Source organism: Mauremys mutica, chromosome 15, assembly GCF_020497125.1.
Source record: "Mauremys mutica isolate MM-2020 ecotype Southern chromosome 15, ASM2049712v1, whole genome shotgun sequence".
Lineage (NCBI taxonomy): Eukaryota > Metazoa > Chordata > Testudines > Geoemydidae > Mauremys > Mauremys mutica.
Window position 1 is genome coordinate 37,783,832 of NC_059086.1, and position 25,381 is coordinate 37,809,212.

Consider the following 25,381-nt stretch of genomic DNA (forward strand, 5'->3'; position numbering starts at 1 on the left):
CGGGTGAGCGCTGCCCGAGCGGCGTTATGTGCGGCCGTTTCCCCGTGTGCCCTTCCCCAGAGGTGGCTGCATCCCAGCGCCGGGCGAGCCCTCCCCGTGCCCTTTTTGCTATACGTTTGTGGGCAGTTTTGCGCTGGGTTGTTTCCTTCCCCTTCTCGGAGCCCTCTGGCTTCCTGGGTATGGCCCTGCCTGCCCCACAGTTGGGGGCAGCGGGGCTCAGCGTGCCAGTCGCCAGCCCTTCTTGGGGACCAGCCCGCTTCCACCACCCCCCTTACTGGGATCCTCTCCCCTCCCCCAGAATGCCCCCAAGCTGCCTAGCAGCCCCTCTCGACACCACCCCTCGGCTGTGGTGCTAAAGGTAAATTCCCAGCCTTCGCCCCCGTGTCTGAGCTCAGGGCTTTGTGCGCCTCCCAACGGTCAGGAAATGACCTGCGGCGGAGACTAACCTCGCCACATGTGCCAGGTGCGATTCCGCTGTGACCAGGGCATTAATATCGGGTATTTCTCTACATGGGGAGGGCTTGCCCAGCACTGAGATGCAGCCACCTCTGGTGTGGGGCAGGTGGGAAACAGCCACACATAACTCTGCGCAGGGATGGGTCACCTGGCACAGAATTGCAGCCACCTCTGGTGTGGAGCAGGTGGGGAACGGCCATTCATAACGCAACCACAAAGGACTCAATGACACAGGGGGATTTAGGGACCCCTAAATCTGGATCTCCATCTGGATTTGGCCAGGACACTGGGGATCCACACTCAGCTCTGTGGGACAGGGTCTGCGGAGAGACCAAGGCCTTGGTTTTCGTGCAGGAAGTATGACGCAGAAGAGCAGGGCTACCCGGGGCCATGGGGAGACTGAGAAGCTTGGTCTGGGGAGGGGGAACTGACCCAGGTAGCACATCTCCTGCCCTGGCCTCCTCCGGAAGATAGCGGGGCTGGGGCCAGGGGGAAGGGCCGAGCGGCAAGGGTGAGACATCCACCCCGTGGGGAAGTCACAGGACCCTGACTTCGCCTGGAACCTGTGGGGAGGAACTGGAAAGAGCAGAATGTGATCGGAACAACAGCAACGGCAGACTTGTGTAGTCGAGAGGGGGGGGAGGTGGGGGGAGGTAGAACTCCTGGGTTCCATCCCCAGCTCTGGGAGGGGAGTGGGGTCTAGTGCTTAGAGCTGGGGGGTGTGGGGGGGGCTGGGAGTCAGGCCTCTGTGTTTCTCAAATGTGGCCACTGTGGCTGCATGCGGCCACCAGGGGCTTTTCTTGCGGCCGCAGCCACATGGGATGTGATGGGGGCAAAGCAGCGGCCCCTCCCCTGGGGCTGCCAGCAGGGGTCAGGCCCTGCCACCCTCTGGAGACACAAACACTGAAGAAGCAGGGGGCAGCCAGTGAGTTCACCCCCCATTGCCCTGCTCCCCGCTGCCTCCTCTGGCCCTGGGCTCCAGCCCACCACCACCCCTCCCTCATTGACCCTAGCCCCTGCCACCTTCTCTGGCCCAGGCTTCAGCTGCATGGCCCCAGGCTCCATCCCCCATGCACAGGGCTTTGGGCTTGGGCGATAGGATCCGGCCTTGGGGTTCTGGCCCCGCCTGTGCAGTGGTGGGGTGCTGGCCCTGCCCCCCATCGCCCCAGCCCCCACCGTCTCCCCCGACCACCGCTACCTCCCTACCCACCTCCCCATCCAGGGCATGATTTGTCCCCGGGCTTGCAGGGGCTGAGCAAGTCTGCTGTGAAAAATGATATTTGTGGAGGCTATGAAAAAAGTGATATTAACATACAGGTGTCACTTTTCACAGCAGGGACTTACTAACTAACAAGTCTTTACAAAAAAAAAAGCAAACAAAAGCAAAAGCAAAAGAAACAACAACAAAACCCAAGAATGTGCAAAGCCCCTTATTTGCGTTTCCATTCTGTTTAGGTCAACGGTACATTATTTTAATTATTGAGTCCGGGGCGGGGGGGGGGGGGGAAGCGCTACATAAATAAACTACAAGGATTTGGATCTGGATCTGTGCATATTTATTTGTTTTCCCTAAAGTTAATTAAGTATTTTAGGAAAAATGATCAAAGTGGCCACCAGCAAGATTTGGTAGCTGCATTCTGAGGCCACTCAAAATTCTGTTGTGAGAAGCCTTGCTCTGAGGAAGAGGACTAGAGCCAGGGAGAGAACCCAGGAGTCCTGGCTCCCAGCCCGCCCACTCTAACCACTGGACCCCACTTCCCTCCCAGAGCCAGAGAGAGAACCCAGGAGTCCTGGCTCCCAGCCTCCCCTGTTCTAACCACTAGACGCCACTCCCCCCCACAGAGCCAGGGATAGAACCCAGGAGTCCTGGCTCCCAGCCTCCCCTGCTCTAACCACTAGACGCCACTCCCCCCCACAGAGCCAGGGATAGAACCCAGGAGTCCTGGCTCCCAGCCTCCCCTGCTCTAACCACTAGACACCACTCCCCCCACTGAGCCAGGGATAGAACCCAGGAATCCTGGCTTCCAGCCCCACCTGCTCTAACCACCAGACCCCACTCCCCTCCCAGAGCCAGGGAGAGAACCCAGGAGTCCGGGCTCCCAGCCTCCGGCCTGCTGGAGCGCTCCAACATTGCTAAGCTGCATTGTGATGCCAGACACACCGTGCTGAGATGTCACCGGGCAGGGGGATGATGGGAGGAGGCAGCGGGATGATGTCCGGGGCTGCCCCGCGCTCCCCCCATAGGATGAGGATGGTGCAACGCGTCTGGGTGATGACACGGCGCTGGGATGTCGTAGCCCATCATGATGCAATGTGATGATGTCACAGTGTATCATGATGTAATCACTCAGTACAGTGATGTCACCATATCTCAGCATGACGACACAATGGCGCAGCCCAGCGCTGGTTGATCTCGCAATACAATGGAGTGTGGTGATGTCACAGTGCACTAAGGTGACATCGCGGCCCAACATCATGCGTGACGCGGTGACGTCACGGCTCAGTCGCCAGCTGTCACCCCCAGTCCCTGCCCCGTTGGCCGTCGAAACCCTCCTCGCTCTCTGATTGGTGGATGTGCCTCTCGAGATTGGCAGGGTGAGTGTCTAAACACGCCCCCTCGGCTCGCTATGCGCTCTCTGATTGGCTAAAGCTTGTGACAGTCTGGCCCTCCGTTGCGTCTCCACCGCCTCGCTCTCTGATTGGCTGCTACCTGGCACGCCGGGCCACGCCTCCCATGCTTCGCGCCCTGTGATTGGCGGGAGGCGCCGCTGGCCCCGCCCTTTCCCCCGGGTTCGGTTCCGTGCTGCGCGGGGCCGGGATCGAGGCTGCCGGAGGCGCTCAGGGGCGACCCTCGGGCGCGCGCATGGTGAGAGGGGGGGGGGGTGAGGCCACGGCGGGGGAGACCCCGCTACTGCCACGTGGGATCGGAGGGGAGACCCCCCCCCCGCGCCCCATGGGGAGGAGGGGAGACCCCCAGTGGAGGAGGGGAGACCCCCCCGCACCCCATGGGGAGGAGGGGAGACCCCCATGGGGAGGAGGGGAGACCCCCAGGAGGAGGAGGGGAGACCCCCCCGCACCCCATGGGGAGGGGGGGAGACCCCCATGGGGAGGAGGGGAGACCCCCAGTGGAGGAGGGGAGACCCCCATGGGGAGGAGGGGAGACCCCCAGAGCCCCATGGGGAGGAGGCGAGACCCCCAGGAGGAGGCGGGGAGACCCCCCGCGCCCCATGGGGAGGGGGGGAGTCCCCCAGTGGAGGAGGGGAGACCCCCCGCGCCCCATGGAGAGGGGGGGAGACCCCCCATGGGGAGGAGGGGAGGCCCCCCATGGGGAGGAGGGGAGACCCCCCCCCAGGCCCCATGGGGATCAGGGAAAGCCCCCAGTGGGGGAGGAGGGGAGACCTCCCCTGTAGCTACATAGGGAGATGGAAGCCCCTGAGAAGGAGGAGTGCCCCACCCCGTGCAGACTCATGGGAAGGGGGAGACCCTAAAGGGGAGCAAAGGGGGAGCCACCCCCCACAGATGAGCTGGGTGATGCATCCCTATGTGGCGTTATGTGCTGCTGTTACTGAGCTGCCCTCCCCAGAGGGGAGGCATCTCAACATCCCTCTATGCCTGGCCTGCTCTTGCTTGTGAAAGATCCCCAGGATCTGCAGGGGGAGGGCTCCACTGATGCTGAGATGCAGCCACTTCTGGGGCGGTGCAGCAGAGGAACAGCCGCACACAACAACACACGGGGAGGGCTCGCCCGGCGCTAAAATGCAGCCACCTCTGGGGCAGTGCAGTTGAGGGGGCGGCACCCAGGAGTGCTGTGGTGTTGGAGAGGAAGTGGGGGGGTCTGGGCTCTACCCCGGGAGCAGCGGGGGTTGGTGTTATAAGAGGGGTGCTGCAGGCCCTGCAATGCTAAGCTTGGTGTCATTAAGCTCCCGGTGGGAAGGCGATTAGTGAACAGGGCTATTTCCTGCCGGCTCCTGCCTGGCATCGCTGCTGGGGCATGTGACAGCGATTAGTGATTAATGCTGGTCTGACCGGCTCGGCCCTGCCCTGCCGGCTGCTGGGAGTGGCCTGGGCCGGCTGTGGTTCTGGGCCTGAACAGCGACTTGAGTCCGTCCGGTGTTCTCACCTCCATGGGGGGTGGAGTGGGGCCTAGTGGGTTAAAGTGACAGGGGCTGGGAGCCAGGAATTCTGGGTTCTCTCCCCGGTTCGAGGGGGGAGTGGGGTCTAGTGGTTAGAGCGCGGGAGCCAGGCGCCAGGACTCCTGGGTTCTCTCTCCAGCCATGGAGCTTGACTTCCTGTGACTTTGCCGCTGCAGGTGCTGCTTGGCATGCAGAGATGGCAACGGGCGAGCCCGGCTCACCGACGCGGGAAGGGATGGTGCTGCTGCAGGAGCAGGCCGGGCTGTGCCCCACGGATACAGGTGAGTCCCCGCCTGGGGTGCGCTCCCCATACTGGGGACAGGAAGGTGTGGGGTTGCCCCCCATCCTGTGGCCAGGGGCGTTAGTGAGGCTGTGGCCACCGGGGACAACCTCCTGATTGCTGTGCCTGCCCCATTCTGGAAAGGGGCACTGGGGAGATGCTGGAGCCTGGCAGAGAGAGTACCCCTGAATTGGTCACATAGGGGGCAAGGACTTGGGGGTTCTCTCCTGGGGTCTAGTGGTTAGAGCGGGGGGGGGGCTGGGAGCCAGGACTTCTGGGTTCTCTGCCTGACTCCGGGAGAGGAGTAGGGGCTAGTGGTTAGAGCAGGGGAACTGGGAGCCAGGACTCCTGGGTTCTCTCTCTGGCTCCGGGAAGGGAGTGGGGTCTAGTGGTTAGAGCTGGCGTGCTGGGAGCCAGGACTCCTGGGTTCTCTCCCATCTTGGTGAGTCTCTCCTTTGCCCCCCAGGGGGGGACGAGCCCAGCGCTGGCCCGGAGGAGCAGGAGGAGCTGCTCGCCCCACAGAGCAACGGGCCTGTGAGAGCGGCTGATGGCCAGGGGGACGCCCAGGAGGAGCCAAGCGACAAGGAGCTCTCAGACTCGGCCTCCACCGACACCGCCTTGGAGGACTCGAGCGAGTTTGGGCGGCCCCTGGGGGTGGGGGTCTGCGAGCCGGGGGGCCCCCCGACCACGCACCGCGACGAGGACGTGACGGCTGCCAGCTGGCGGGCCCGCCGGAAGCACGTCTTCGTGCTGAGCGAGGCCGGCAAGCCCATCTACTCTCGCTACGGCAACGAGGAGGCCTTGTCCTCCACCATGGGCGTCATGATGGCGCTGGTGTCCTTCATCCAGAGCGGTGACAACGCCATCCGCTCCATCTACTTGGGTAGGCAGGGACTGGGCTGCAGGGCAGGGGGTGCTCTGCTCTGGCAGTCAGGGCCGGGCGCTGTGGAGGCGCCGTGCTGCAGGGAGCGGGGTGGGGGGCTGGGCAGGGGGCGATCTCCCCTGGCAGTCAGGGCTGGGCACTGGGGGGGTGCCGTGCTGTGGAGTGGGGGGCTCGGCAGGGGGCGCTCTGCCCTGGCTGTCGCTGCTGACCCAAATAATTGAATTCCTTAAAAATCCCGTAACACTTCCCCTCCAGCAGTCGAGGCGGGAACCCCAGTCCTGGCTGTTGGGGCGCGGGGGGTTTCCATTCCACCGTCCTGATTTCCCCTCACCGCAGGTCCAGTTGGCGGGGCGGAAGCTAGTCACCGGATTATCCAGCTGCTGCGCTCCACCCCAGAGGCGGCCGCCCGTCGGTGCGGGGCAAGCCCGCTGTGGGGTGTGAGGCTGTACGCTTGCTTAGAGGGATTTAGCGGGAGGAGGCGGCTGGGACGCTGGCAGGCCTGTGGCCCTGGGCATGGGGTGCATGAATAGCTCCCAGGGGAGCCGTAATGAGATTAGCTCTCGGCAGTCGATATGTCACACTGAGAGTGTATAAATACGTGAGGCATGACAGATGGAGAGGAAACTCGTGGGCACTGGAATGGGACATAGGGGCCGTTCCCCTCTAGGGGGCGCCGGCTCCGATCCAGCCCCAGGGTGGGGAACTGGCTGGCTTAGGGCGCTGGGGAATGGGACACGGGGACTGTCCCCTCTAGGGGGCGCCGGCTCCCATCTGGCCCCAGGGCGGGGAACTGGCTGGCTTAGGGCGTTGGGGAATGGGACACGGGGACTGTCCCCTCTAGGGGGTGCCGGCTCCGATCTGGCCCCAGGGTGGGGAACTGGCTGGCTTAGGGCGCTGGGGAATAGGACACAGGGACTGTCCCCTCTAGGGGGCGCCGGCTCTGATCCAGCCCCAGGGTGGGGAACTGGCTGGCTTAGGGCGCTGGGGAATGGGACACGGGGACTCTCCCCTCTAGGGGGCGCTGGCTCCAATCCGGCCCCAGGGCGGGGAACTGGCTGGCTTAGGGCGCTGGGGAATGGGACACGGGGACTGTCCCCTCTAGGGGGCGCCGGCTCCGATCCGGCCCCAGGGCGGGGAACTGGCTGGCTTAGGGCGCTGGGGAACGGGACACGGGGTCTGTCCCCTCTAGGGGGCGCCGGCTCCGATCTGGCCCCAGGGCGGGGAACTGGCTGGCTTAGGGCGCTGGGGAACGGGACACGGGGTCTGTCCCCTCTAGGGGGCGCTGGCTCCGATCTGGCCCCAGGGTGGGGAACTGGCTGGCTTAGGGCGTTGGGGAATGGGACACGGGGACTGTCCCCTCTAGGGGGCGCCGGCTCCGATCTGGCCCCAGGGCGGGGAACTGGCTGGCTTAGGGCGCTGGGGAATGGGGAATGGGACACGGGGACTCTCCCCTCTAGGGGGCGCTGGCTCCGATCCGGCCCCAGGGCGGGGAACTGGCTGGCTTAGGGCGCTGGGGAACGGGACACGGGGTCTGTCCCCTCTAGGGGGCGCCGGCTCCGATCTGGCCCCAGGGCGGGGAACTGGCTGGCTTAGGGCGCTGGGGAACGGGACACGGGGACTGTCCCCTCTAGGGGGCGCCGGCTCCGATCCGGCCCCAGGGCAGGGAACTGCCTGGCTTGGGGTCCGGCAGTGGCACTCGGGGGTCCCCGGGAGCAGGGCAATCTCACTGTCTCCATGTCTGCCCCCCCACCCCAGACGACCAGAAGCTGGTGTTCGTGCAGCAGGGCCCGCTGGTGCTGGTGTCAGTGTCGCGGACGCTGCAGTCGGAGCAGCAGCTGCGCCAGGAGCTGCTCTACGTCTATTACCAGATCCTCAGCATGCTGACCCAGGTGAGCATCACCCGCATCTTCGAGCGCAAGAAGAACTACGACCTGCGGCGCCTGCTGGCCGGCTCCGAGAAGATCCTCGACCGCCTGCTCAACCTGGTGGAGTCGGATCCCGGCTTCCTGCTGGGGGCTGTGCGCTGCCTCCCCCTTCCTGCCTCCCTGCGGGACGCCCTGGGCACCCTGCTGCAGAAGGCCATCACCCCCAACCTGGTCTTCTCCATCCTGGTGGCCCGCAGCCAGCTGGTCACGGCGGTGCAGGAGCGGGCGGTGATCGAGGAGTGCCGGCTGGAGCCCACCGACCTCCACCTGCTGCTCAACCTGATCGGGGCCAGCTCCGCCTTCCAGGCTGGGGAGATCTGGACGCCCATCTGCCTGCCCCGCTTCAACCCTGACGGGTACTTTTACGCCTACATCTCCTACCTGGACGCGGAGTGCACCGTGTGCCTGGTGCTGCTCTCCACCGACAAGGAGTCCTTCTACGCCGTCTCGGACTGCAAGAAGCGGGTGGAGGAGGCCATGCGGACTCAGGGCTCGCTGCAGGTGCTCTCGGGCGGCCTGCAGAGCCCCTCCTACGGCGTGGGGCAGGTCGGGGTGCCCGACTTGCGGCACTTCCTCTACAAGCCACTGGATATCCCGGAGAACTACCGCCAGCTGCCCCAGTTCACCAGGTAACGGGGCACGCCGGCCGCCCTCCTGGGGGCGGCAGTGCTTAGCTCTGGCTTTGGCCATTGGGGCTGGTGTGGAGGAGGCTGGGTCGTGTCTGTGGCCTTGAATTCTGATGCTAACGCTAAGCCGTGCTTAGTACCTGCAAGGTACTGGTGGTAGGGGGCACCGGGGAGCAGGGGTGCTCTCCCTGGCAGTTAGTGCTGGGTGCTCTGCGGTGGGTAGCGGGGTGGAGGGTGCACAGCCCTGGCAGTCAGGGCTGGGCATTGTGGGGCACCGTGCTGTGGGGAGCAGGGCGGGGGGCTGGGCAGGGGGTGCTCTCCCCTGGCAGTCAGGGCCGGGCACTAAGGGGCGCCGTGCTGCAGGCAGCAGGGCAGGTGTCAATAGAGCTGTCCTCAGTTTGCGGGGAGGCGTTCCGCAGCTGTGCGCTCCACCCCAGAGGCAGCTGCATTTCAGCCCCAGGTGGGCGCTCCCTGCAGGTGCAGCCTGGAGCGCGCTTTGCGCTCACTGCAGTGGAGGACGGCTGGGGTGTGCCAGCTGGACAGACAGCCTCTCGGACAGACAGCTGCCCCCCCCCCCCCCCCCGTGGCTCCGGGACGAGTTAAGCCAGCCTTATGCAATCCCGGCTTTCAATAGGGCACATCATGCGCTTCCCAACAAGGCGGCGTGTGTGTGAGACTGGCTGCTCGTGGGGATCACGGGGGCGGAGATGGCCCAGGGCATGCTGGGAATTCAGGGGCCTCGGCAGTGCCATCACGTGGGGGAATGGTGGGGGTAGCTCAGGGGAGGGGAGCTCTGACATCATGAACCTCCCAGTGCCCCCAAAAAAGAGGTGGGTGACACTGTCCGTGTGTTATAAATGGGGAAACTGAGGCACGTTCTTCACTGCTCCAACCCCCAGCCCCCACTCCTCTCCCAGAGCTGGGGATAGAACCCAGGAGTCCTGGCTCCCAGCCCCTGTGCTCTACGCTACTAGACCCCTCTGCTGGGGGACAGGGGGGGTTGCAGCTGAGAGCTCGTGCCAGGGTGGGAAGAGTCAGTGTAGGGCATTAACGAACCGCGTTACCCCACACGACCGTTCTTCCTGTCAGCTGGGCTTGGCATGGAAGCGGGGTCTCTGAACTTCTTGGTCACAGCCTGAAACAGACGTGATTGGCTCACGGATACACCACGTTAGTGAGTCACATGGGCTCGTCTGGGCAAGGGTTTCTCCCCCACATCAGAACGGGGGGTCCGCCTGTCCGGGAAGCTCCTCCCCGTCCCGGATGAGAACAATGGGCCCGTCTACCCTGCTCCGAGGGGACCGGATAGCTGTCCACCAAATACTGCAATAGGATCGGGATCTCTCATTCTCCCTGCCTTGCAGTGCCAGAACAAAGGCCTGTCACGTGAACCACACGGGGGTCAAAGCCAGCTGTGGGCTTCTACAGGACCCTCGTGTTAGCCAGTGGGACTCCCTGCCACAGGATACTGGGCTGACAGCCCTGCAGGCCCCAGGAGGATCTGGAAGATCTCAAAGCAAAGGCAGGGTTTTGGCAGGGCCGGCCCGACCCCGGAGGGAGCTGGATTTCGGCAATGAGCAAGCACTAATCATTGGGGGCTGGGAAGCCATTTCCTCTGGGGTTCCTCTGTTAGCCAAGATGCCGCGCTAGATGGGCTCACACTCCAGCTGTTCCTAGGTTTCCCTCTAGTTCAGCGTTCTCCCTGCCCTCCTGGTTCTGCGGGGTGCAGGGTCAAGACACTGGTAGCAGCAGGGAGGGGGTGGTGCCTGGTCTCGGTGTCTAATCCCCCCCCTCCTCTGGCATCTCTCGCCCCCGCAGCCCAGAGCTGGAGGGGCCGTACTGCAGCGAGGAGGAGCAACACCGGCTCTTTGACCTCTACCATTACCTGCACAGCCGCATCCACAGCACCTCTCGCCCCCTGCGCCTCATCTACCATGTGGCCGAGAAGGAGACGCTACTCGCCTGGGTAAGGCAGGGCACAGATCAAGGCATCTAGGGGGGCAGGGTCATGGGCCGTCATCTCCTCAGAGGAGTGGCAGGGCCCCTCTTCCTCCCCAAGAGAGGAAGGAGGACCCCCTACTACTCACTCACCGCAGTTGGCTCAGGCTCTCTACAAACTCAGGCAGCATCACTCACACGTGGGTCAATTTCCCCCAAGTTGGAGTGATGGGCTCAGGCTCTCTGCAGACTCAGGTAGTGTCCCGGTCCCTGCCTTTGTGACACCTGGTTTATGATTTCAAGGTTTTCTTCCCAACTAGGAGGGTGAGACACTTACTCTATTCGTAACAGCAAGCTGAGCCGCTGCTGTGATCACATGACTCTAGCAATCGCCCTTAGGCATGAGCCTAAATTGCCTGGGCCTTCACCTGGCATTGGCTGGGAGCTTGGGAGAGACCACTTCCTGTCTCAGTAATACTCTAGTGTGAGGAGGGTGGGACTTCCTGCTCTGTCCTTTCTATCTTGCACTGGGCTCGTTCTTGCTCTCCTAGCAGGAAGCACAATGGTGTCTGGCGTGGGAAGTGATCACCGAGCCCCTGGATAGCTGGGGAGATGGTTCAGGCCGCTCGTTCCCAGAATTCCAGCATCAAGGCCCCACATGCTGCAGAATTCCCAGCATCTGTTCCAGTGACTGGGATATGCACCTTAGTGTGATGTGTCCACTCACATGATCGGCAGCGATGTGCTTGGGTTTTAACCACTATCAGTAGGTTTCAGAGTGAACACACGCCCCATTGGAACAGATAGCTCATGCTCATTCTGCTTCTGGCTGTCATGGTGACAGCTCCATATAGGTTTAAAGCTTGTGCTGCTTCCCTCGGGTATAGTGATGAGAAGAAGCTTGGGGAGTGGGTTTGGAGAGGGAGGACAAGAGACAAGACAGTGCCAGGTATTGGAGAGAGGATGGGATTTACCTGTCCTTTTTTCATGTTCTCCTTCTCAGGTCACCAGTAAGTTCGAGCTATACACCTGCTTCAGCCCCCTGGTAACCAAGGCTGGCGCCATCAATGTCCTCACCAAGCTGTTGCGCTGGATCAAGAAGGAGGAGGACCGGCTCTTCATTCGCTACCCCCCAAAGTACTCTACTACGCCCAACCCTGGGAAGGGCACCAAGGGCGGCCGGCCTGATGGTGCGGAGAATGGATTTTTTGCTGGCCTCTAAGCCTGGGCCTGCTTCACCTGAGGCCCCTGTATTTCACTGGTGATTGGATAACTTGGGGGGAAATCCCTTCTCCTCTTTGAAGGGGAGGTCGGGGAACGCACACGCACCCCCACACACACACCAGAGAAATCACACTCTCTAGGAGCTGGATCAGGCTTGGCCCGGCCCCTTCCGAGGTGGTGGCGATGCGTGGTTATCTGCCTGTCTTATTTATTGGCCTACTCGGGTCTCCGAGCCTCTGTTGGGGAAGCCGGAGTGGGGGTTATTGCTTCACTTTGGGCCTTGTGCTCCAGGCTGATGTGGAGCGGGGTGGCGAGCTTACACTCTGGCTTGCGGAGGCCTGTACCGAAGGACTCTACCTGCATGGTGGAGCTGGGGTTGGGTGCAGCTTGTTCCATCTCCTTGACGGAAGCTGTTTGCGGTTCCTTCCCCTGGAGCCTCTGCTTTCCGCCTCCTGGTGTGGATCGGCCGCAGGCCCCTATGAAATGGGCTGTGATTGTGTTTCTCTTTCCTTTGGATGAATTGTGGCGAATTGCACCCTTGGCATCGGAGCCTGACCTGCTTTGAAACCATTTTTCAACATCCTCTGCTGTTTAAAAACCTGGGCCTGGAATTAACTTAGATTTCTCGCAGGCGCCCAGAGGTTGGTGGCTCATGTTTGCAATTGATTTAACTGGGCGCTGTGTCTGGAAAGATGTCTATATGTGCGGCGGGAAGGAGATTACTCCCTTGTCCGCCCCCCATGCACACGCTCCTTGCGATGCTATAAATTGAAAGTGGGTGTTGGAGATGCCCACTGTGTTGTGCTCTCCCTCCCTGGGCTGGTCGTGTTCGTTAACACCTGCACCCATGCACTCTCCCCTGCCTGTATTAATTTAATGTTCCCTTTGGACAGGCAGATCCTTTCACAGGAAGTGTTGAAATGCTCTTTGAAAGCAATGAACTGCCTCCCTCCTTTGCCAGTGCCCTGTGCTACGTTAACTGGGCTGCCCCGTCACTCTTTTTTCAGTCTCCTTGTCCATCCTGGTTGCTAGAAGGAAGGGCTGTTTGCTCCCCTGTGGCCTTAGACCGATCTGCAGTGGGATTGACCCAGAATCCGCTGGGTCTGTTTCTCACAGGAAGATCATCCTACGCCTCTGGAGAGCCAGCCCCTGCCTGCGTCTCCTTTTAACTTGCGTCTAGCTGCTCCAGTGAGACCTGGCGGGGTTGGGGAAGCAGAAACAGTTTTCACATGCATGACGTGCTGTGCCTAGAACCGTCTTGGCTGGCTGTCAAATGAACCGTCTTGGCTGGCTGACGTGTTCAACTGAGAATCAAAGTCTTATTAAAAAGTTGTTTTGATGAGGGTACATCTGTCTTGCTCGCCGGCCAGCACAAAGGTTCTTGTCAAGGAAAGGGGGAGTTGGGGCTCTCTAAATGCTAGCTGTATTGCCTTGGCCCCCGGGAGCTTCTGTCAGTTGGATGCAGGGGGGAGGTCCAACCTAGATTTTTAACTCTCCTCTCTGGAGACGTCAGGTCACAGCTGAGCTTGCCGCAAACGTTGTCACGCTACCCCTCTGCCTGAGGCTGGCATTTTCCATCCCTGCAGCAGTCTCCTTTTTGGAAAGACGGGATCCCAAATTCACTTTGCCCATCTTTGTCCTCCAGAATCCCCTTCTCTTTCTGCTGTGTTCCACTCAGCACATCTAATGCTGCCTGGTGGTTTTTTAAAATCTCAAATCTAAGTATTATGCCAACTGTCTCACTGCCATGCTCCACCCCAGAAGCAACTGCAGTTCGGCACCTGCTGCAGTACTTTGGGCTCATTCAGCAGGAACAGAGCTATACAAAGCGGAGATGGGTCTGGTGCTAGCATGTTCCACCAGTGAACTATATCTTCTGGGCCCAGCCTCCATTGTTTTAAGTGAGTACAGCTTGGCTGCTGGCAAGGGAGAGATGTGACTTTATGGCAGCGGAGGTCCTGCCAAGCAGTTCCTAGCACATGGTCACTCCATTTATCCCATAAGGAGTGTGTGAAAGGCAGCAAGCTCAGCTGCTGTTCAAGGGGGAAGGGGAGCAGCGAGGCACGGTAGAAGGGTCATTGCAGAGTGCTATTCACAGCTTTTTTGGGGGGGTTTGGCTGTCTGGACCGCAGGCTGTGACTTGATGATGCTTCAAGTCTGTGAATGGTGATGTGGTGCAGAGAGCTGCTGTGCAGAACTAAAGCTACCAGCTGCACTCGCTTTGCTCCCAGGCCTTGCAGTTAACCCTGCTGATACAACACTGCAAATAGAAGCTTAGGGACGGCCAGAGTCCAAAATACCGAGGCGAGCCTCTCGGGGGGTGTTATTTTAAGATGCAGCCAGCGCTTGCACCCTGCCGCAAGCTGTGTGTGTGGGCTCTGCAGCGGGAGCAGGGCCGGCGGAGGGAAGGCAGCTGCAGCTCTGAGAGATGTGGTCCAGCACTTGTCCCAAGGCTCACTGCACCTCGAGTCCACCAGCATGGGTTGGGGGGCTGAAATAAACAATGTCCGGCTGCCTGTAGCTCCACCTCCTGCCCTGGCCTGGCCAGGGAGGTACAGGAGTGGGCTAGGCCCTGGTCCAGATGTTGCTGGCCCTCGCTCATCACCTGCCCATCGTTAGACCGCCCCACCCCTGCTATCTACCTAAGCCAAATGCCACCTCTGTGCCATCCCCATGGGGGGAGCCCCCCTGGGTGCTAATCACAGAAATATCCGGCCAGTGCCCTGCCTCCATGGTGGAGCCCAGGGAACCTCTGAAGCTGCCCCCCAGCCTTGCCTGAAGCTGAGACGGGCGATGGATGAAATCCAGTCCCGTGCAAATAATAAAGGAGGGACAGGATGAGCCTAGTCTGTGGGCTGGGACAAGGGAGGAGCAGCCCTGGACCCCATGCTCCAGGGTTACTGTACACAGCCTCCTGCTCTAACCACTAGATCCCACTTCCCCCCCCCCAGAGCCGGGAGAGAACCCAGGAGTCCTGGCTCCCAGCCCCCCCGCTCTAACCATCAGACCCTGCTCCCCTCCCAGAGCTGGGGAGAGAACCCAGGAGTCCTGGCTCCCAGCCTCCTGCTCTAACCACCAGACCCTGCTCCCCTCCCAGAGCCGGGGAGAGAACTCAAGAGTCCTGGCTCCCAGCCCCCCCGCTCTAACCACCAGACCCTGCTCCCCTCCTAGAGCTGGGGAGAGAACCCAGGAGTCCTGGCTCCCAGCCCCCCCTGCTCTAACCACCAGACCCTGCTCCCCTCCCAGAGCCGGGGAGACAACCCAGGAGTCCTGGCTCCCAGCCCCCCCTGCTCTAACCACCAGACCCTGCTCCCCTCCCAGAGCCTGGGAGAGAACCCAGGCGTCCTGGCTACCAGCCCTGGCCCCTAGTGAGGGGTTAGCCCCTCCCCCTTTCTCCAAGGGGAGGGGGCGGGGCCCTGTGGCAGGTGGTAAACACAGCGCACGAGCCCTGCTAGGGAGGCGGGGCCGCAGCAACCGTTGGAAAACGGCGGGAAAAGAAAGCGCGGGAGGGGCTGGGAAGTTTCAAGGCTCCCCCTCCCTCCTGGGGGGTGGATAGGCGCCTGTGTTAAGGCCCCCTCCTCCCCACATCTCTCTGAGCACATAGGGCCATGGAGGGGAGTAAACAGGGTGAGGGGAAGATGGGGGCAGAGGGGGAATGGCCCCCATGGGGTGAATAAATCATGGCAATCCCACGATGCCCTTCTTTCTCATGCCACCAGTGGGGTGATCCCACAATGCCTTGCTCACACCGGGGCGGGGGTGTTGATCCCATAATCCCTTTGTCCCTCACCCCAAGGGGGGGTGATCCCACAACTCCCCACTCCCTCACACCACCAGTGGAGTGATCCCACAGTGCCCTGCTGCTCCCTCATGCTAAGGGGTGTGTGTGATCCCACAGTGCCCTGCTTGCTCACGCCAAGGGGGGGGTGTGATCCCACAGTGCCCTGCTGCTCGCTCACGCTAAGGGGTGTGTGTGATCCCACAGTGCCCCCCTCGCTCAAGGGGGGTGATCCAGTAACTCCCCGCTCCCCCAGCGGAGTAATCCCACAATACCCTGCTCACTGACGCGGGGGGGGGGGGCGATCCCACAGTGCCCTGCTCGCTTACGCCTAGGGGGGGGGGCGATCTCAGTGCCCTGCTTGCTCATGCCATGGGGCAGCGATCCGACAGTGCCCTGCTCCCTCACACCATGGGGCAGCGATGCCACAGTACCCTTGTTGCTCACGCCATGGGGCGGCAATCCCACAATGCCCTTCTCCCTCATGCCATGGGCCAGATAAATCCATATCAACCTCATAGTGCCCTTCTCCTGAACGCCATGGGGTGGATAAACCCCCCTAGAAAGCCCAGTTACAAGCTTGAGCTGAATTTTCTGTACAACAAAGCAATTCCTTTTATTTTTTTTTCTTCTTCCCAGTTCCCAGTGACTTTGCACCCAAGGCAGAGGAGCTGCTATTGCTGGTGAAACAACTGCAGGATGGTATTCAGGAGCTGGGTCTGGTGGTTAGCGCTGGGAGCCAGGACTCCTGGGTTCTCTCCCCAGCTCTGGGAGGGGAGTGGGATATGCTGGGGGGGGGGAGCCAGGACTCCTGGGTTCAGGGGGAGTGAAGTCTGTGAAAGGGGGCTCTGGTGTCCTTTTCTAGGCTCTGGTGTCCTTTTCTAGGTCCTTTTCTCTGTGCCTCAGTTTCCCCGCCCCCTTTAAGTGAAGGCAGGAATAACTCCTCTCCTCCCAGGCACGCTCAAAAGAGCCTAGGCTGAAGGACGCGTGTCAGGAACCCAACCAGGCATATCCTTCTCCTTCCCTCTGCAGCAGGGACCCTGGAGCCCCGAATGGATGACCTGGTAGGAAGGATCAGCAGACTGCAGCGAGGTGAGGGGAGGAGAAGGCGGGGGGTGGAGCACACTGGGCTGCAGCCCGCTCCCCCAGCACCCCTTACTGCCGTGCCCCCTGCTACTGAGCCCCCCAGTGTCAGCCCCTGTCTACCTGCTAGATTCTGCTCTCATTGACAGCCCGTTTACATGGGGACACACTGTGCCCCCAGAGCCATGCTGCTGCACCCGCCAGGGGATGCGCTGACCCCAGGAGCAGAGGCCGTTGTCCGGTTTTGCTTCCGCGGCTTTGGAAGCGCTGTGTAAACGAGCCCACGGACTTCAGAGCAGGGACTCTGGATTTCACCCAGTGTGGCTGAAATCAGACTCAGGCCCTTGGTCATGCAGAGATCTATATAATCCATCCATCCTCATGTATACCTATCTTTCTATAGTTCTCTGGGTCCATACTGACCCCTCCCTCCATCCCCGTACACACCCCCCCCCCACTATCCAGCCCCATACTGACCCCTCCCTCCATCCCCGTACACACACCCCACTATCCAGCCCCATACTGACCCCTCCCTCCATCCCCGTACACACACCCCACTATCCAGCCCCGTACTGACCCCTCCCTCCATCCCCGTACACCCCCCACTATCCAACCCCATACTGACCCCTCCCTCCATCCCCGTACACCCCCCACTATCCAACCCCATACTGACCCCTCACTCCATCCCCGTACACCCCCCTCTATCCAACCCCATACTGACCCCTCCCTCCATCCCCGTACACACACCCCACTATCCAACCCCATACTGACCCCTCCCTCCATCCCCGTACACACACCCCACTATCCAACCCCATACTGACCCCTCCCTCCATCCCCGTACACACCCCACTATCCTACCCCATACTGACCCCTCCCTCCATCCCCGTACACACACCCCACTATCCAACCCCATACTGACCCCTCCCTCCATCCCCGTACACACACCCCACTATCCAGTCCCATACTGACCCCTCCCTCCATCCCCGTACACCCCCCCACTATCCAGCCCCATACTGACCCCTCCCTCCATCCCCGTACACCCCCCCACTATCCAACCCCATACTGACCCCTCCCTCCATCCCCGTACACCCCCCCCACTATCCAGCCCCATACTGACCCCTCCCTCCATCCCCGTATACCCCCCCCACTAACCATCCATCCCCATACACACCTCTCCATCTATCTATCCATGCATCCCACCTCATCCCACACACCACTGCTGCAGCCCCTTAGACATCCCCCCCCTCTCTCCCCACACCCTCACCCCTAACCCATTTGGTCTCTCCGTAGCTAAGCAGAATCTGAGCCAGGAGCTGCATGATGGGCAGGTGCGCAGCGAGGAACTGCAAGCGGAGCTGGAGGAGCGTAAGTCACCCCCAGCTCTGCTCCCCGTGGCTCATGTTGCGTCTCAGGCCTTTGGCCCAGATTCTCAAAGGTGCCTAACTCCCCTAGGCACCAAAGACCTTATAAGATTTGGGCCACGGCATCTTCTGAGCTCTCTGGCAGCAGGCTCCTTTGCAGCGCGGGCTACTTCACTACCCAGGTGCATGCTGGGGGGGGACCCACCCCCTAGTGCAGGTGAGACACATCCCCGAACCCAGAGGACATGAGCCCCCAGCCAGTTTGTTCCCCCCCCCGACTCTCTTGCAGTGAACGAGGAGAAGTCGAACCTGGAGGAAATCTGCAGCCAGAAGCAAGGTGAGAACAGGCCTTTAGCGGACGGGATGGCAGCTCCGGGCTGGACAGCCGAGATAAAGGCACTGACCGCTTTGGTCCCGCGCTTTGAGATCCACTGTTGAGAAGGACTCGAGGAGAGACAGGCGCTACCGTTAGCAGCGGGATACAACGCGGGATCTGCCCCCCGAACTCCTTGTGGGCCCCCCTGCAGTCCCCTCTATTTCAGAGACTTCCTGCCTCTCTGCTCCGTCTCTCCCCTGCCAGGGGTGCTGCGTGCCCCCAGAGGTGTTGTGTGTCCCCTTTGTCCCCTCCCTCACACCAAGTCCCCCGATTCCTCCCGCATCCCAGGGCCCCTGTGTGCCCCCCATTCCTCCTTCCTCTCCCCAGGCTTCCCCGTCTCCCCCGTCCCAGGCCTTGTGTGCGCCTCCCCCTCCCCCGTCCATCACACCAGGGTCCCCCGATCTTCCCCCATCCCAGGGCCCCTGTGTGTCCCCCATTCCGCCTCCCTCACACCAGGGTCCCCCGATCTCCCCCGTCCCAGGGCCTCTGTGTGTCCCCCATTCCGCCTCGCTCTCCCCAGGCTTCCCCGATCTCCCCCGTCCCAGGGCCCCTGTGTGCCCCCCATTCCTCCTTCCTCTCCCCAGGCTTCCCCGATCTCCCCCGTCCCAGGCCTTGTGTGCACCTCCCCCCACCAGGGTCCCCGGATCTCCCCCCATCCCAGGGCCCCTGTGTGCCCCCCATTCCTCCTTCCTCTCCCCAGGCTTCCCCGATCTCCCCCGTCCCAGGCCTTGTGTGCACCCCCCCTCCCCCCTCCATCACACCAGGGTCCCCCGATCTTCCCCCATCCCAGGCCTTCTATGTGCCCCACATTCCCCCTCCCTCACACTAGGGTCCCCCAATCTCCCGCCAATCCAGGGCCTCTGTGTGCCCCCCATTCCGCCTCCCTCACACTAGGGTCCCCCAATCTCCCCCCATCCCAGGGCCTCTGTGCTCCCCCCATTCTCCATCCTCTCATACCAGGATCCCCCAGTCTCCCCCTGCCAGGGGCTCTGTGTGCCCCCCCCCCGCAGGTAAGTGGGACCTGCCCAAGGGCAGGCCGGAGTGAGCACCCCATGGGGAGTGGGGTGGCCCCGGCAGGGATCAGCGTGCGGTGTCTCTCTGGGAGCCGTGTCCCCAGCACTAACACGTGTGTCCCTTCCAGAGCTCCTGCGGACCCTGCAGCTCCGCTGCCAGGAGACAGAGGCCGAGGCCCAGCGGTGAGAGGGGGATAGGGCAGGGGTTGGGGCAGGAGGGAGGGGTGGACAGAGGGAGAGGTGTGTATGGGGATATAGACGGAGACTGAGAGACACAGAGAACCATACAGAGACAGAAGGACTCCTTGGTTCAGCTCTGGGAGGGGAGTGGGGTCTAGTGGTTAGAGCAGGGGAGGAGAGGGCTGGGAGCCAGGATGCCTGGGTTCTCTTCATGTCACGGCCTGATATTGGGCCAGGTGTTTCCGCTTCTCTGCCCATGTGCGGGGGTTGGGTAGATTCACCTGGGGAAGGTGTCTTGGGGTCCCCTGCTGGCGATAGCCTCGTCTGGGAGTCAGGCCGCCGGGGCCCACCGGCTGGGCCGCTCTTGTTCGCCCCGTGCAGGCAGCAGACGCTGTCCCAGGAGCGGAAGCAGAGCATCGAGGAGCTGACGGCGAAGATCCAGGAGGAGAAGCTGAAGCAGCGGAAACAGAGGTACCCCCCGCCCCCCTGCAGCGGACTGAACGTGGGATGGGACCCCCAGCTCTGTAAGCGGGAGTCACTACTGCTCCAACCCTCCCGCCCCCGGTGCCCTGGAGATGGCCAAGTGTCGTACACAGCACCCAGCACAACAGGCAGTGAGCCGGAGTGGGCAGTGCATTCTGGGATATCTAGATGCTCCCTTCTCTCCGTGAGATCTACGGCAGCCCGATCCTCGAAGTAAATCCCTTAGCGGGTCTGGGGCGTCCATCCTTGGGGCAGCCCCCGGTGTGCCAGCCAGGCCGACCCACGGGCAAGCGCTCCGAGAGAGGCCAGGGTTGCGCACCCCACTTTGCCGACTAGCCGCCTGGCCTAGGTGTGCAATGGTGGCTCCCTGCTGCAGCCTGAGCATCTGCCTCAGGTTCCACTCCCTGGGTGTGTTCCACGCCCAGTGATCAACCAGCTGCCAGGCCCCCAGGGCAGGGGTGACGGTGCTCGGCCTGGGCAGTCCCGGCTTTGCCACAGGGCCTCGCTTGCCAGCACCTGCTCAGCAGAGAGAGTAGAGTCACCCTGGGGGGTGAATCAGCCCTTAGCGTCTCTCTCTGTCTCTCTCTCACACTCAGCAGAGGGTGCACAAGCGCACACACACACACACACACACACACACACAGAGCAGAGCTCGTCCCCTCCAGCGGGGTGCAGCAGGGGGACATACACCCCACACACTCACACCTGCGCACTCACACCCACCGAGCAGGGCTCATCCCCTGCAACTGGGGATGGGAGTGACACGCACACTCACAGCACACGGCTGAGCCCCTCCAGCAGGGACACACACACACACAGAGCAGGGCTCATCTCTTCCAGCAGGGGGCGACAGGGACATAAACTACACTGTATGTAACGCACTCTGTGTGTGTCCCTGCTGCCCCCTGCTGGAGGGGCTGAGCTGTGTGTGTGTGTGTGTGTGTGTGTGCGTGTATCCCTGCTGCCCCCTGCTGGAGGGAATGAGCCCTGCTCTGTGTGTGTGTGTGTGTCCCTGCTGTAGGGGCTGAGCTGTGTGCTCTGTGTGTGTGTGTCCCTGCTGGAGGGGCTGAGCTGTGTGTGTGTGTGTGCGTGTATCCCTGCTGCCCCCTGCTGGAGGGGATGAGCCCTGCTGTGTGTGTGTGTGTGGGGGGGGGTGTTTCTGTTGTGTGCAGAACTCCACACTCCTGTACCCCAGTCGCCCTCTCTGCCCCATGGCAGCCCCTCAGCCCCTGTTGTTTCCAGGCTGGAATTTGAGCAGCAGCTGGACGAGCTGATGGAGAAGCACAAGAGCCTCCAGGAGGGCCACGTAAGAGCCATCGGGGTCCATCCCCCGTGCTGTTCCTGGGCCAAGTGGGGCGGGGTCCAAGGGAACACCCCCTAGGGACAGCCTGGGGGACACAACCCTACTGGGAGGGGACCTGGGAATGCATGGCAGGGAGTGGGTTACAGGTTACAGCAGGGAGTCTGACCGGGAGCTGGGATTCCTGGGTTCTCTACCTGGCTTTGAGGGGGGCTGGGAGCCCGGACTCCTGAGTTCTTGCCCCGGCTCTGGGCGGGGAGTGGGATCTGGGGGGGTTGGGAACCAGGACAGGGGTTGAGGACACTCAGTGCTCGCAGAAGCCAAGGGTTTCGACGGTGTTTCCCTGTGGCAGCCTTAGGGGAGGGACCTGATATAAGGCCTAGGGGGGAGGGAAACTACTCTTTAGCTGGTACAAGCTGCGTCTCCCCTCGGAGACCAAGCTTCGGCCTGGGATGAGACCCGGCCATGGGCCGTTAGTGTGAGGGAAGCCTGTGGACGCCCCCACCCCACACTTCCTCCTCCCCATGGCTCTGTGGTGAATTCCCTCTGCCTCCTCCTAGAGCATGGAGAAGCTGGCTGCCGAGATCGGCAGCATGGCCGAGAGCAAGGAACGTTTGCTGAGCGAAGGTGATGAATCTCTCTGGGCCTCAGTTCCCAGCTGTAAAACGGGCAGAATAATCCCCACTTCGGTCTGTCTTGTTTATCTGGAGTGCAGACGCTTGGGGGCAGGGACCTTCTCTCAGTCGGGGTCTGGGCAGCGCCTGGCATGACGGGGGGCCCTGATCTCGGTCGGGGTCTGAGCAGCGCCTGGCATGACGGGGCCCTGATCTCGGTCGGGGTCTGAGCAGCGCCTGGCATGATGGGGCCCTGATCTCGGTCGGGGTCTGAGCAGCGCCTGGCATGACGGGGCCCTGATCTCGCTCGGGGTCTGAGCAGTGCCTGGCATGACGGGGCCCTGATCTCAGTCGGGGTCTGAGCAGCGCCTGGCATGATGGGGCCCTGATCTCGGATGGGGCCCTGATCTCAGTCGGGGTCTGAGCAGCGCCTGGCATGATGGGGCCCTGATCTCGGATGGGGCCCTGATCTCGGTCGGGGTCTGAGCAGCGCCTGGCATGACGGGGCCCTGATCTCGGATGGGGCCCTGATCTTGGTCGGGGTCTGAGCAGCGCCTGGCATGACGGGGCCCTGATCTCGGATGGGGCCCTGATCTCGGTCGGGGTCTGAGCAGCGCCTGGCATGACGGGGCCCTGATCTCGGTCGGGGTCTGGGCAGCGCCCGGCACGGTGGGGCCCCAATCTTGGTCTCTGCAGACATGTCTCAGTCCAGGAGCTGGGCCCCATCCGTTCTCACTGAGATCCCAGCACCCGAGTTACGCTGCCCCGTGACGCTGTTTCTGTCATTTGCCCTAGACAAGCTGATCCAAGACAACCTGGCCCAGGTCGAGAAGCAGCTGGGCTCCCTGCCCCAGGCAGAGGCAGCTCCCAGCCAGGAGAGGATGTTCCTGAAGAGCCAGGAGGCCAGCACTGCCCTGTGAGTGCCGAGTGCCACCAGCCTTGTGCCAGCCCCGGGGGAGCAGTACTGCAGCGATACACCGCGAGCAGGACTCCTGGGTCCTATCCCCAGCTGGGGGAGGGGAGCGGGGTCTAGTGGTTAGAGCAGGGGGGCTGGGAGCCAGGACTCCTGGCTTCTATCCCTGCCTTGAGGAGTGAAGGCACCTCAGGTGCTGCCCTGAAACCATCCATCTAGGCCAGTGCGGAGCGTGCCTTGGCACAGCGCTGGCAGAGGTCCGCCAGGAAGAGGGGATGCAGAGAGAGTCGTTCCCGGCACTGCCTGCCTTGCCTGGGGGGTGATTGCTGTCCATCACCGAGGCGTCTGGGCTGTTCACTGCCTTCTGTTGTCCCCAGGCAGCTGTTCCAACAGGAAAACAAGAGAGCGACCGAGTATCTGGAGGCAGCTTCGCGCCGCCACTCAGAACTGCAGCAGAAGTTCAAGAGGTGAGTGCAGGGGGGGCTGGGAGCCAGGACTCCTGGGTTCTGTCCTGGCTCTGGGAGGGGAACGAGGGCTTCCGGGCTAGAGCAGGGCAGGACTGGGAGCCAGGACTCCTGGGTTCAATCCTGGCTTTGGGAGGGGAGTGGGGTCTAGTGGTTAGAGCAGGGTGCGGCTGGGAGCCAGGACTCCTGGGTTCAATCCTGGCTCTGGGAGGGGAGTGGGGTCTAGTGGTTAGAGCAGGGTGCGGCTGGGAGCCAGGACTCCTGGGTTCTCTCCCAGGTTCTGTGAGCTTGGTGCTGAGGCTGCTGCTTTGCTGTGGGAACCGTCAGTCCAAGGCCCTGACTGGTTTGTCCAGGAAACTCCCCCGGCACATTTTGGCCCTCTTCGCCTGGCCCAGTCCCAACTTGGTCCAGCCCACTCCAGCTCTCTCCACATTCCCCGTGTCTCCAGTGGCTTCTGGGAGTCCTCACTGTCCTGCTTGCTCGGCTGTGCTGGGCAGCGGCTGCGTGCCCCACCAGAGGTGGCTGCATTTCTCCGCTGCCATAGCCCTTGTGACACAGCCCTTCCTCTCCGCGAATGGCTCGGCTGCCCTGGGGACGGGCCCGGCCAGGCGCTCCCGTCGTTTGATTGTAACCAATATTTCTGGTCTCTTTCAGGCTGAGGGCTGAGCTGGAAGCCCAGCAGGTGAGGATGGTAGCGACAAAGGGAAATCTCTGGTACGCAAAGGGGCAGGGCTTGGCTAGATGGTCCACTGGAGTCTGTGGTGCTGGACCCCCGTGACCAGGACATTGGCACATGGACAGAATACCCCACCTGATATGCAGAGAGAGGGGTGTACGAGGATGCATGGATGGAGGGGTGCATGGGGGAGGGAGGGCTGGCTGGCTGGAGGCGTGCGAGGCTTGGCTGGAGGTGTGCGAGGTGGCTGGAGGTGTGCGAGAACTGGTTGGCTGGAGGTGTGTGAGGCCTGACTGGAGCTGTGCGAGGACTGGCTGGCTGGCTGGAGGTGTGCGAGGTGGCTGGAGGTGTGCGAGGCCTGGCTGGCTGGAGGTGTGTGAGGCCTGACTGGAGCTGTGCGAGGACTGGCTGGCTGGAGGAGTGCGAGGACTGGCTGGCTGGAGGTGTGCAAGGCCTGGCTGGCTGGCTGGAGGTGTGCAAGGCCTGGCTGGCTGGAGGTAAGTGTGCAAGGCCTGGCTGGAGGTGTGCAAGGACTGGCTGGCTGGAGGTGTGCAAAGTGGCTGGAGGTGTGCGAGGCCTGGCTGGCTGGCTGGAGGTGTGCAAGGACTGGCTGGCTGGAGGTAGGTGTGCAAGGACTGGCTGGCTGACTGGAGGTGTGCAAGGTGGCTGGCTGGAGGTGTGCGAGGCCTGGCTGGCTGGAGGTGTGCGAGGCCTGGCTGGCTGGAGGTAGGTGTGCGAGCCCTGGCTGGCTGGCTGGAGGTGTGCGAGGCCTGGCTGGAGGTGTGTGAAGTGGCTGGAGGTAGGTGTGTGAGGCCTGGCTGGCTGGCTGGAGGTGTGCGAGGTGGCTGGAGGTAGGTGTGCGAGGCCTGGCTGGCTGGCTGGAGGTGTGCGAGGCCTGGCTGGAGGTGTGCGAGGTGGCTGGAGGTAGGTGTGCGAGGCCTGGCTGGCTGGCGGCTTTCCTGGCTCTGGGTTCCTGCTGGTGCCCGAGGTCCCTGGGAGGCCCAGCAGTTGCTCGTACCCCTTTGGGTGTCCCAATCAGCCTGCCAGCCAGGGGACTGAGCGGCCCCTGGGGCTGGGACCCACGGCCCTTCCCTAAATGCCCAGCAGCGCAGTGGGGCCAGGCCTAGGGTGGGGCAATCAGCACTTGGGTGGGATCCGAGGTCTAGCGCCAGCGTCTGAGCGTTCTCACCCAGCCGTGTCCCACCGTCCCAGCTAGGGGGGCAGCCCGACCCTTCCACATCTCCCCCCATAACCCCCGCCCTGTGCTCTGCCCCACCGCAGGGCTCCAGGGGTGACTCGGCCAGCATGGAAACAGATGCCTAACACCCCCCCCCCCCCCAGCGAGAGCTCGAATGGCGCCCCCCGAGGATCAGCCTGGAGTTAAGTCACCTCTGGATGTATCGGGCTCCTTGTTATGAATAAAAACATCCTTCTCTCCACTCCCTGCTGGCCTCTGCCCGGTTATTGGACTCGGGGCGGGAGCCATCTGTCCCATTCGGCGACCCCCAGTTCAGGGAGGTTGGGGATCCCATGGGGAGGGGTCAGGCAAGCCCCCCGAGAATGATGAAAGGGTTAGTGAGAGGTGCCAGGAGCTCGGTCTATTTAGGCGAACCAGGAGAAGGTGAAGGGGTGACTTTATCCCCGTCTATAAGTACCAGCTGGACAAATTCAGCCT

The 25,381-nt window shown here is 62.3% G+C and overlaps 2 protein-coding genes across 11 annotated transcripts; both read left to right on the forward strand.

Moving 5' to 3' along the window:
- Positions 1-3,211: 3,211 nt before the first annotated feature.
- LOC123349831 (vacuolar fusion protein MON1 homolog B-like) lies at positions 3,212-12,248 on the forward strand. Its single transcript, XM_044988054.1, has 6 exons — positions 3,212-3,322; positions 4,766-4,870; positions 5,336-5,752; positions 7,508-8,306; positions 10,122-10,269; positions 11,245-12,248. Exons 2-6 carry the CDS (start codon positions 4,786-4,788, stop codon positions 11,461-11,463), a joined length of 1,668 nt encoding a protein of 555 aa, XP_044843989.1. The 5' UTR covers positions 3,212-3,322; positions 4,766-4,785; the 3' UTR covers positions 11,464-12,248.
- A 2,659-nt stretch (positions 12,249-14,907) lies between these two features.
- LOC123349864 (synaptonemal complex central element protein 1-like) lies at positions 14,908-25,135 on the forward strand. 10 transcript variants are annotated; one of them, XM_044988113.1, is made up of 13 exons: positions 14,908-15,092; positions 15,883-15,945; positions 16,276-16,335; positions 17,617-17,691; positions 17,779-17,904; positions 19,205-19,259; positions 19,638-19,727; positions 20,958-21,045; positions 21,600-21,666; positions 22,449-22,569; positions 22,948-23,033; positions 23,685-23,712; positions 24,988-25,103. In XM_044988113.1, the coding sequence occupies exons 1-12, from the start codon at positions 15,074-15,076 to the stop codon at positions 23,687-23,689; spliced, it is 855 nt and encodes a 284-aa protein (XP_044844048.1). In that variant the 5' UTR covers positions 14,908-15,073; the 3' UTR covers positions 23,690-23,712; positions 24,988-25,103. The 10 variants fall into 10 exon arrangements, with proteins under 10 accessions (XP_044844048.1, XP_044844046.1, XP_044844047.1 ...); XM_044988108.1 differs by having other exon boundaries at positions 14,910-15,092; positions 22,944-23,033; positions 24,988-25,132; XM_044988110.1 differs by having other exon boundaries at positions 14,912-15,092; positions 20,982-21,045; positions 22,944-23,033; positions 24,988-25,129.
- Positions 25,136-25,381: the final 246 nt, after the last annotated feature.

What these genes read in the sequence shown, in the direction of transcription:
- LOC123349831 (XM_044988054.1), top strand. Translation starts at nt 4,786, where the DNA reads ATGGCAACGGGCGAGCCCGGCTCACCGACGCGGGAAGGGATGGTGCTG. An exon ending in CATCCGCTCCATCTACTTGG is followed by an intron (nt 5,753 to 7,507) that starts GTAGGCAGGGAC and finishes CCCCCACCCCAG; the next exon opens with ACGACCAGAAGCTGGTGTTC. An exon ending in CAGCTGCCCCAGTTCACCAG is followed by an intron (nt 8,307 to 10,121) that starts GTAACGGGGCAC and finishes TCGCCCCCGCAG; the next exon opens with CCCAGAGCTGGAGGGGCCGT.
- LOC123349864 (XM_044988108.1), top strand. An exon ending in GGTGAAACAACTGCAGGATG is followed by an intron (nt 15,946 to 16,275) that starts GTATTCAGGAGC and finishes TTCCCTCTGCAG; the next exon opens with CAGGGACCCTGGAGCCCCGA. An exon ending in GCAAGCGGAGCTGGAGGAGC is followed by an intron (nt 17,692 to 17,778) that starts GTAAGTCACCCC and finishes TAACTCCCCTAG; the next exon opens with GCACCAAAGACCTTATAAGA.